The sequence below is a fragment of the Cicer arietinum genome, chromosome 7 (assembly GCF_000331145.2).
Source record: "Cicer arietinum cultivar CDC Frontier isolate Library 1 chromosome 7, Cicar.CDCFrontier_v2.0, whole genome shotgun sequence".
NCBI classification, from domain to species: domain Eukaryota; kingdom Viridiplantae; phylum Streptophyta; class Magnoliopsida; order Fabales; family Fabaceae; genus Cicer; species Cicer arietinum.
In genome coordinates this window covers 25,096,689-25,108,049 of record NC_021166.2, presented here as the reverse complement: position 1 = coordinate 25,108,049, position 11,361 = coordinate 25,096,689, and the positions used below count along the sequence as shown (strand labels likewise).

Below are 11,361 nucleotides of genomic sequence, written 5' to 3'. Positions count from 1 at the left end.
TGTCATCCAAGAGTTGGAATTCCTTTGCATGATGTTGGTCCTCTGAAAGGTTGTGAAGAAGGTGTGGGTTCCTTGAGTGGTGTTGATCCACTAAAACTTTGTGGAGGTGGTGTTGGTCCTCTAATGGATGGTGGTCTGATTCTATGTTCGTCAATGATTTCCTACATAATTTTATACAATCAGGTAATTTGCTCCGTGATTTTAATTACTCAAAGTCAAAAGGCTCCATAAATTTTCTATTCCATTAGAAAAAATTATCCTAAAATTTGTTTGTAGTAGGAAAATTGCTCCATGATTTTAATAATTATAGGCAAAATACTCCATAACTAAATCAAATTACCACCTTGTAAAACAATTTTCTATAGAGGGATTGACCCCAACGTAAACTAGACATACCAAATCAGTAGTTGTAATAGTACTGTCTTGATCTTGGAATTGTTGTTGCTCTTTAGTAGGATAAATTGTGATAATAGATCTCTTCTTGTGTGTTTTGTCTCTTGTTGTTGGACTTTGTACATTAGACACACTCTTACGACCCTTGCCACCACAATTAGAGCATGTCTATTCATTATAAGATCTCTTTAGTTTATAGCCGTTGACTGAGTCTTCATTTCCATAATTTCTTATTGTTTTTTTGGTCTTTTAAGAGTTTTCTGTAATGGAAGTGGAATAGCTTTGGGTAATAATCCACTATTCTCCCAATATTGTTGAGAAATTGTATGTTTGACGAAGTAATTGTAGTTTTATTATAAGAGACAACCACCCATTACAAATTTAGGTAGAAAAAGTGAAGAAGTGATTTTTGTGGTACAATTTAAGGATTTTCTTATTTGAGAATTTAGAAATGAAAGAATTTGAAGAAGAAAAAAAGTAAATACAAAGAATTAGATTTTTTTTAATATCTCTATTTACTTTTATAATATTATTTGACATCTACACGTATATGTGCCATGGATTCACACACCTCTAACAAAACTTATTCCTCCGAGACATTTTTCTTAATGTTAGACAAAATAGAAAAGTTTTTTTTCTGAAGTGTAAATTTCAAATTTTAAGGGGCAAATGGGTAGTTTATTAAACAAAAAACTAAGTAAAAAAAAAAAGAAGAAAGGAACAACTTTTTGCCACGTAAAAAACCCTCACGGGTCCATTTATAACGAACTTCATTCATTAGGTCGAACTTAATCGATAGAAGAAGCTCTTTCATACTTCATAACTGAGTGGAACTGTGAGTCACTTTAACACTCTCACACACAGACCGAGCTCAACTTCAACTTCACAAACTACTCAAAATCCAACAAACAATCACTCTCTTCCTCCAATGGATCCTTCATCTTCCACCTCACTCCCACAATCTCTCCACCTTGCAATGGCCGCTTTACTCGGCGCCTCTTTCATGGCCATTTCTGCTTTTTACATCCATCGCCGCACCGTCGACCACGTCCTCCACCGTATCATCGAAATCCGCCGCGCACCACCGCCTTCCCCCATCACCGAAGAAGAAGACTACGACGAGGAAGAAAACTACGACGACGACCTAAGCGGATTCGATGGCGGTGAAACGGAAACGGAAACCGATTCGAGAAACTATAACGGAACCTTGTCGAGGTCCGTAGACGAGAATATGAACTTGCTTAAAACCTATAGGATTTCGTCTTCCATGCCGGACGTTGTTTCTGCAACTGAATGGTTCCGTGATCATCCTAAGAACCGTTCTTCTTCGCATGATAATCTCAATTCAGTTCCGTTAGGGCTTCCGTCTCTTCGAATGAGTTCAACACATGGTGTGACTTCGAAACCTAATCCTTTTCGTTTTTTATTTTTATTTTTCTTCTTCGTTTGAAGTGTTGCTTTTTTTGCTAAAATTGTGATTTGTGTGTTTTGGTTTTGTTGCAGAGAGTGCTCAAATTTCGAGTTCCTATAAGAGAATAGCTTCTGTTGGTAGAATTAAGACACCGAGATCACCAGGACGGAATACGTTTGAAAATGCTGATGATTCTGATGATGAGGGAACACAGCTCGGTGATGATAACGACATTCCTTTTTACCCTGTGACTAGAGATTCTTCAAATTCTTATGTGAGAATAATGGTTTATTGTTTGTTGGGATATTTATTTATGCTGTTAATAGCTTTGTCAACTAAACTATGGCTTGCTGTTGATCATTTTCTTTTTATTATCAAGTTAACAGTGGACAAGTTGAGGAGCATGTTTTTGGGTGTTTTCTGTATGTTTAATTAGGCCTGACTGGTTTGCTAAAATGTTATTTTTTAGGGCTAAATGTATCTTTTGTCACTATAGTTATCTTGAATTTTGTTATTAGTCTCTGTACCTACATTTTAGTCCTTACAAATTACAACGCTGAAAGCTCCATGCATGCTTCTAGTCACTCTTTAGGGTATGCTTGGTTCAATAGAGAGGAGGGGAGTAGAGATATGTTTGGTTTAGAAGAGGGGAGATATTTTAATTATAATCACGTTTGGTTAAAAGGGGAGGGGAGGGGAGGAATGTTAAATGGTTTATATGTAGCAATTAGTGATAACAATTTTCAGGATTTGAAGTTTTTTGTAGCAATTAATGATAACAATAACAAAATTTTGAAAATAGAAATAAAGTCAAAATAAGGTGATATTTTTTAATTAAAAGTGAGAGTGGGAAATAAAATTAGAAAACATATTTGAAACCCAAGAGGCTTTATTATATAAGTTGAGTTTCAGAGTCATCATACTTTATATGTCAACATAATCCTTGTGGTTCACAATTCGAAGGCTATATTCTTCAGAGGATGCTTTTTTTATTTGAAAATTTAGAGATAGATTTGGTGTGGTTCATGATAATCTATCTTTTTCCTACCTTATCCTTGCATTGTGGTGGTGTATCATAATTCACCGAACATTTATTTCTATACTGGACTTTTAATTGGTTCGTGATATTGTTGCATTGCAGGGACTAAATCCAAATGTTCCATTCATAGTTGATGATGTGAACTGTGCAGAAAATCAGATGTTTGGAGAGGTTTCAAAAGAAGCCGTAGCTGGTGCAGATATGAATGGTGGAATGATAGATTCGACTTCAGTACATGTAGCTGGGAATGACCTTGTGTTTCTCAACAATGTCTTGTCTGCAAGAAGCACAGCACTTGGTACTATCATGATCTGTACTATTCTTCCTATTGCTTCTTAATTCTTTCGTGTTATAATATAATTTCAGATTTATTCCTGCATGTAATCTCTTTCTCCTATTCCCCTTTTGCTACTATCTTTAAATTTTGTTTGCCCCCGTGTTTTGTGCTAACTATTTTTAACAGTAGAAAACAATATGATCATGTTTTTCTATTGTTATTTTACTTTTATATTATAATATATGGAAAAACTGAACGAACGAGTATTAAATGCATCATTGCCTTGTTCAGAGCCATTGAATATTGAAGAGGAGGAAGTTTGCAAGATGATTCGAGAATGCTTAGATTTGCGTAAGAAATATATTTACAAGGAAAATGTTGTTCCATGGAAGGCTGAACCTGTCGAAACTAACCCTGATCCGTTTCACTTTGAACCAGTTGAAGCAACAGGGGTATGTTGCTTGTCCATTATTTATTTGTCACTCAGATATTTTCTGATATACGTGCAATCTGCTCGAGTTATTGATTGGCAGGCATTTTTGTTTTGAAGTGTTTGTCTGATAATGTTATGACTTACTGACTTTTTTGGCATTGCAAACAGCACCACTTTAGGATGGAAGATGGAGTTGTACGTGTTTTTTCAAGTAAAACTGGTAAGCTCAGAGTGTTAACAATATGGCAATGTGCTGATTGTTTCTCAGCTATCTAATTTTTAATGTGTAGTTTGTCTAGTAACAAACAACTGAGCTTTATTTGAAACTTTGCACAGACACTGAAGAGCTATTCCCCGTTGCAAGTGCAACAAAATTTTTTACTGACATGGATTACATTCTTAGAGTTATGTCTATTGGGAATGCTCGCTCTGCATGCTACCACAGGCTACGATTTCTTGAGGAAGTATGAATTCACCAACTTCTTTATACAGTGTTTCTCTGTGCTTTACTGTGAGATGTTTGTTTATAACATGCATCTGATCATTTTACAGAAATTCCGCCTTCATCTGTTACTGAATGCAGATCGAGAGTTTGTTGCCCAGAAAAGTGCACCACATCGAGACTTTTACAATATCCGGAAAGTTGATACTCATATTCATCATTCTGCATGCATGAATCAGAAGCATCTCCTTCGCTTCATCAAGTCAAAATTAAGAAAAGAACCCGATGAGGTGAAAATCTACTTTTGGGTTATAATTATATTTTGAGACTATAATGCTATAGGCTGTTTCTTTCCTTCCTTTTCGTTCTTATATTTTTAGATTTGTAGCTTTTGTTTATTTTTCTGTCAGTATTAACTTATGTTGACAGGTTGTTATATTTAGAGATGGAAAGTATATGACGCTTAAGGAGGTGTTTGAGAGTTTGGATTTGACCGGGTATGCATTTTGCTCTGATTTTTTCATCTAGTAGCTTCTTGAAAAATAAGGTCATATATTTATGGGCTTGCTGCATGTCTGCATGTTTCTAATTAGCAAAAATTGTGATGCAGATATGACCTAAATGTGGATTTATTAGACGTCCATGCAGATAAGAGCACATTTCATAGATTTGACAAATTCAACCTCAAGTATAATCCGTGTGGACAGAGTAGACTCAGAGAGATATTTTTAAAGCAGGATAATCTTATCCAAGGTATGTTTGGAAATGTAAATCATACCTAAAATATAATATTTATTTGTATAAAGTTTTGCAACTCCAAATGATTATTAAACATATTATTTGATGCTTTATGATTTAATAATAGCTTAAGACTACCCATATTTCAGGACGGTTTCTGGCTGAAGTAACAAAGCAAGTTTTGTTAGATCTTGAAGCAAGTAAATATCAGGTAAAGTTTCAGACATATAAGTTGATTTTCTCCCGTGATATTTTGGTATCTCAATGCATTTTATGTTAAAAAATATATATTTTCAGATGGCCGAGTACAGGATCTCTGTCTATGGAAGAAAACAGAGCGAATGGGATCAGCTAGCCAGTTGGTTTGTTAACAATGCTCTTTATAGTAAGAATGCCGTATGGTTAATCCAGGTAATGTGTTATTCAGGCTTTTATTCTTGCAGTATTGCTCTCTCTCTTTCTCTAATGCTTGGTTTATCAGCCATTGGGCCCCAAAAGTAACCTATTTTGGCCTCAATAATCAAATTTGTCCACTTTTGGTTGTCTTAAAACTTTAAAGTGTTTGATCTGACTCTCTTCAGTGGTTTCATATTTTCACTGAACTTCATATGACTTTATGGATAACGTTTCATATTGACGACTTGACGTTTAAAAGAACTTTACTACTTGAGTGGGTCATTGGAAGTTTTTATTTATCTTTAGGACCAGCCTAGTTTTCAGCCTGAAATTGCAATGGACAATGCTATAGGATAAAAATAATCACATCAAGTGCCCTCAGAAAATTGATACAAATCACTTCTACCGTAATGGAAGGTCTCTATGTTACTTTTATTTTACGAGTACAGTGATTGTTGGCACTAGTAAAATGTGACTTCTTGTCAGCAGCATTATTACCTGATTGTCCACATCTCTTCCTGCTTCATGGCTTGAGTAGTGAGTGGTATGAGTTGCATGTAGATAGTGGATGTTGGAACTCATGATAAAGTTGATAGAAACAAATGAAAAGAAAGAACAATTTAATTGAATGAAATGAATGTTCGAGAGAATAGTAGAGAGGTCTCTCCTCTCTTTACAAAGAATTACTCCTTCGACTTACAGCTATCTAATCTATAGAATAACGCCCTAACCTTACAACCCCTATTTATCTAACCAACCCCCTCTTACTAATTGTGCTAATACACCCCAAATAAATGTCCCTTATCTTCTAGCTTACAATGGATGGTACAGATTCTTACATAGATAATGGAACATATAATGCTACAACTTATTCTACAAGACAATAAAGTCAAGATTTTGGATGTATCACGAAAATAACCAATCATAGTTTTAATAATGTTATGTTTAGAATTTTGTGTGGTACTGCTTTCTTTCGAGTCTTTTAGATTTATCATTTTGTTCATTGATTCTGATTTTTTTTTTTTATATAATTTCTTGGCACAGTTACCACGGCTATATAATGTGTACAGGAGTATGGGAATTGTTACCTCCTTTCAGAATATTCTGGATAATGTGTTCATTCCTCTATTTGAAACCACAATAGATCCAAATTCTCATCCTCAATTACATTTGTTTTTGATGCAGGTTTGTCAATCTGTATATTTATGTGCTTGTGCATACCTCTACTTTTTATGCTTTTTCTGTTCTGTTGCATAAATTTTTATATGTAGCATGGTGACAAGAGTGAGTATACCCTATTGTGACCATGTTATTTTGTGTAATAGTACATGGCGACCACTGTTGCGTGATACTTGACTGTTTCACTATGTGTAAATTTTCTGGTCACTATAACAATGTCTTCCTTTCTTTAAAAAGGAAAATGTCTGCCTTTATTTTATTCTATTGGATTTTAATGAGCCTATGCAGCTATTTGAATGACATGTGTTGGAATTAGAAAGAAATCTATTAGGACTTTGGAGTAACAGCATTTAATGGAATGCTTCTTATAGTAGACGCTCCACACCTTAGGTCTAATACCCTCATTTGGACTTAGCTGACCCAATCCTTCTTCTTTTACTCTTAAAATTGGTTATTGTCTCAAGAGTGTTATAACTATAGCAGTGCAGACTGGCCGTGGCCAAAATCACAGCTGTTTGTGGCCAAGACTATCTGCTTCAGAAAAAAAAACCTTGTTTTATTAGTTTTTTATTTATTTGAAGTTGAAGCTTTAAATTTTTAAACTTGTTTGTTTTTCTTGACTTTTTTTTGGTATTTAGTTATTTACTTTAATGTTTTGCTTAAGACCAATAGCTTATTATGGTTATTTATGAATATTTCATGAATTTTGAGCATTATTTTAATATTTCAGCATATGTTATGTATAATTTTTTTGGAATAGCGGTCATCCTGCTATAGCATTTTTTAAATCGACTAATACATGCCACTATCCTCAATTGAAAGTTATGCCCTAAATATGTGAACTTCATTGTTACTTGGTTATTTAACATTATAACTGACGGGTGAAGGGTTCATTTCTGTTTCTCCATGCTGTTTTGTTGTGGTTTGTAAAATCATTAACAAAGGTTGCAATTACGTTGTCTGTGATGGAGTTTTTCATTTCTTGATGTATTACTTGTAATATGTTTGGGCTTCTTCTGCTTACAGGTGGTTGGATTTGATCTTGTAGATGATGAAAGCAAACCAGAAAGGCGTCCAACTAAGCACATGCCTACTCCAACTGAGTGGACAAATGAATTCAATCCAGCATACTCTTATTACCTATATTACTGCTATGCAAACTTGTACACACTCAATAAGGTTTATGTTATTCACCATTCATCTCTTATAGAGCTTTATGCCTTTAAGGCTTGTAATAATTGACCATTGCCTTCACTTTTCTTTTTTCTCTTTCAATTTAAGGCCAATTATGCCTCATATTGTGTGTGCGCGTGTGTGTTTCAAAATAAGAAAAAGGAAAACATGGCGGCAAGGCTAGGTTCACACTGAATTTTGGTTATCAACTCACTATATTAATATCTTTCTGTTGGTTGGTTTCAGTTGCGTGAGTCTAAAGGAATGACAACAATTAAATTGCGGCCCCATTGTGGAGAGGTTATTTTCTGTGTCCTAATGTATGGTTTAATTATTTGTGTTTAGTAAGATGGTAATATTGAATTACTTATGCAGGCTGGAGATAGTGATCATTTGGCTGCTGCCTTCCTTCTATGTCATAACATTTCTCATGGCATTAATCTACGGAAAACTCCTGTTTTGCAGTATTTATATTACCTTGCGCAGGTTAGCCCTCTGGCAGAAATATTCAGTTGATCAACATAGTTGTTGTATGTTTCTAATATTGTAGATCTTGCTGCGTTCCAAGTTTGAGTCCATTTTAGTGGGAAATTAAAGCAGAAATCATATTATTTCTCAATACTCTAGATTAGGTCATTCTTTGTTTTGATGCTAGATAATGTATTAATACCATTGTGCTCTCTTTAGGTTGGATTAGCTATGTCGCCGCTCAGCAACAATTCCCTTTTCTTGGACTATCACCGCAATCCTTTGCCCATGTTTTTCCAGCGAGGGCTGAATGTCTCTCTTTCTACCGATGATCCTTTGCAAATTCATTTGACAAAAGAGCCATTGTTAGAAGAATATAGTGTTGCAGCAAAGGTTGTTTTCTGCCAAATTCTTAGCCTGTTTGTTTAAACAGTGTCACAATATATTCTATCGTCTTTCTTAGGGATCATGTATCTTTCTAAAACGTGCATTGCAGGTATGGAAACTTTCTGCTTGTGACCTGTGTGAGATAGCAAGAAATTCGGTTTACCAATCTGGGTTTTCACATGAAGCCAAGGTAATTGAGAAGACTGTAGGAATTTCATGCTTTCACATGTTTATACTAAAACACAAATTATTGAATGTAAATTGTTTTCATTGTTTGGGTTGGGGGCTAAACAATTTGTTATTTGAAGGTTCTATCTTTTTTGTTGTAACATGTTACGATTTTTACAACGATATCTGATCCATATTCAGGCTATAGAAATGTATGCACACTGGGATTTTAGGTCTTTTCGAGTATCAGGATCATTCTCATATTTTTACAGACTACCCCAAACTCTTGTTTTACTAAATTCCTTCAATATTAGTGATTGTCTTTTATCATAATTTTTTTCCTTCTGTAGTTACACTGGCTAGGGGATAAATATTTCTTGAGAGGTTCTGAAGGAAATGACATTCACAAGACAAATGTTCCCAGTTTGAGGATCTCTTTCCGATACGAGGTCAGATCGCTTGAAATAAACTTTTTATTTTTTCGGTGCTTTTTGATTTAGTTATTCTTTCATGATTTCCATTCTTGTATTCTTTGGTGCTTATGCAGACATGGAAGGATGAAATGCAATATATTTATGCTGGTCAAGCCACCTTTCCTGAAGATGTAGATCCATGAAGTCAGCCAAATGAATTTCACCGTTCATTCTGTGATCTAAAGATCGTCTGTGCTTTCATTATTTTTTTTAGCAGCATCTTTGGCAGTGACAAGCTATTTGTTTAAGCTTTTAGCCAACACTAAACGTTTTTAACAAAATTAACAAGCCATTGACATGCTTACTAATAATGATAATGATGGCAAGCATTAGCATCCGCGGTCGAACTTTTACTTGGCTGGAACACTTCTGTAAGTTATTTATTAAAGTTAGAAATAACCAGTAGTTAATTAATAATTGTTATTTTACAATTTTGTTCTTCCCCAGTATGAATAGGCAGAATCAGGGTTTCTAACCCTTTGTAACAAAAACATGAATATCTTAAATGAAAGATCCCTCTTATCTATTTGTTAATTTAAGATCTTTGTGAAGAGGTTTTAAATAAATTAAGAGTAAAAATTAGAGTGGTAATGATATTTTAAAGATAAGTTTATAATTTTGTATGGATGGTACTGTTTAATTACTTAAGAAATGTTGATGTAGATGCTTCGAAATTATTTAACAAAAATGTTTCATGCACACCTATTTTTTAATTTACATTTGTTTAATCGCATACAAAAATAGTTAATTCAATTGAGGAGATAATTAATTTAAAAATTATAATTAATTAATTATATAAATTTTACTGTAATTTGAATTAATTATTTATTTAATTAAATTAATCACATTGTACATGTGTAAAAAAATGTCTATCCTTGTGTATATTTTTTATTTAATGAAAAATTATCTTTCCTCTCTAAATAGCAAAGCTGCCACGTAAATGTAAACAAAAATTAAAGAGCAAAAGTGTAAACCAAAAATATTTTGGAGACTAAGTAAAATAAAATTTTTCTAGCAATTAAAAATCGAAGTTGGTAATTTAACAGGGACTAAACATATTTAACATTAATGAGAATGATTAGATTGATATGGTCAAATTTCATATTTTGTTCTAATAAAATATATAGAAGTTTTAATTAAGTTTTTAGACTAAGTCAAATTCTCGTAAAGGTAATATGGACCTTAAAAATTAGCCTATGACAACTAATAGGCTTGATTTATAGTTAATATTCTTAAAGTAGGTAAAACTCCCATATTGCAAAATCTCTAGTTTATTTCTATTCTTAATTTCATTCAAGCTATACATATTTTTTTGACTTAACTATAATATATCTCATTTATCTTATATTCGAACGATTTATGAATCCGATGAGTTAAACTATATATAATTCAAGTTCAACTTATTTAGTTAATAAATTTATTTTTAATTCGAGTTCAGTTTATTTGGTTCACGAATTAAGTTCAACGAATTAATTGTCGAATCGAGTCTCGAAATAGCTAGAGTTAATTTGGTCATTGTCAGTCTATTTGTATCATTAATTTAAGTGATATTTTTCATTAACCGTTGCTCTTTTGAAAATATTATTTTAAAAGAAAAACAAAAGTTGGATCCAAAGTCACTTTAAATATTGTTTTTTTTATGAATAGTGTTACAATGTCCATGTCATCTTTGAGATCAAGCCTGCGCCATCTATATCATCCATGAGAAGAAATTGACACTATCTTGTTGAAGAAATTCCGTATCTATACTTTTTTAAATTGCCACTTTGAATAACTAGCTATCTGTCCACATTCATTCACATTGCCACTTGGCCATACATATGCATATATTTTAACTACCACTTGAATGTGTAATTCAAAATCTCACTCAACTTCCCTCCTTTGGTACGTCTTTAATGTGGATTAGTAGTAGACTTTTTCTGTCATATATATATATATATATGATCTGCCTAGAATTACTCTGATCAATTCAGTTCTAGGAAAGTAGAAGGAAGTAACGTTGAAATTATCATCACTTTGAATAACTTCATATATTAATGCTATTTTGCCAAAGTACGTATGCTTTGTACGTATTTTTAACAATCATTATTCAAAATCTCAGTCAACATATCCTCTCTCTTCGCTACCTAGCTGTTATCACTCTTTTTGACCCAAGAAAACCGTAAACACTCTTAATCTCATAGTTTTAAATTGTAATTATGGTTACATTTTTCATACTACGAAAAAATATTGACAAATATATATAGTCGATACAACTTAATTTATGGCTCAGTCATGCTAATAACCTTAAAAAATAATTAATTCAAACTAATTTTAAACTCATTTGATTCTCAATCCTTCTTTTTCATTTCAATAATTTAGTGGGTGAAGAAGCTTCTTCCGAT

The 11,361-nt window shown here is 33.2% G+C and overlaps 1 protein-coding gene across 1 annotated transcript; it reads left to right on the top strand.

The window, feature by feature from the left end:
- Window positions 1-1,170: 1,170 nt before the first annotated feature.
- On the top strand, window positions 1,171-9,511 carry LOC101503128 (probable AMP deaminase). Its single transcript, XM_004509871.4, has 19 exons — window positions 1,171-1,784; window positions 1,897-2,078; window positions 2,946-3,141; window positions 3,412-3,572; window positions 3,722-3,773; window positions 3,890-4,017; window positions 4,106-4,285; window positions 4,425-4,492; window positions 4,606-4,748; window positions 4,883-4,944; window positions 5,031-5,144; window positions 6,174-6,314; window positions 7,335-7,487; window positions 7,728-7,781; window positions 7,857-7,967; window positions 8,169-8,342; window positions 8,446-8,526; window positions 8,855-8,953; window positions 9,052-9,511. The coding sequence occupies exons 1-19, from the start codon at window positions 1,322-1,324 to the stop codon at window positions 9,118-9,120; spliced, it is 2,631 nt and encodes an 876-aa protein (XP_004509928.1). The 5' UTR covers window positions 1,171-1,321; the 3' UTR covers window positions 9,121-9,511.
- Window positions 9,512-11,361: the final 1,850 nt, after the last annotated feature.

What these genes read in the sequence shown, in the direction of transcription:
- LOC101503128 (XM_004509871.4), top strand. Translation starts at nt 1,322, where the DNA reads ATGGATCCTTCATCTTCCACCTCACTCCCACAATCTCTCCACCTTGCA. An exon ending in GAGATTCTTCAAATTCTTAT is followed by an intron (nt 2,079 to 2,945) that starts GTGAGAATAATG and finishes GTTGCATTGCAG; the next exon opens with GGACTAAATCCAAATGTTCC. An exon ending in TGCGGCCCCATTGTGGAGAG is followed by an intron (nt 7,782 to 7,856) that starts GTTATTTTCTGT and finishes TTACTTATGCAG; the next exon opens with GCTGGAGATAGTGATCATTT.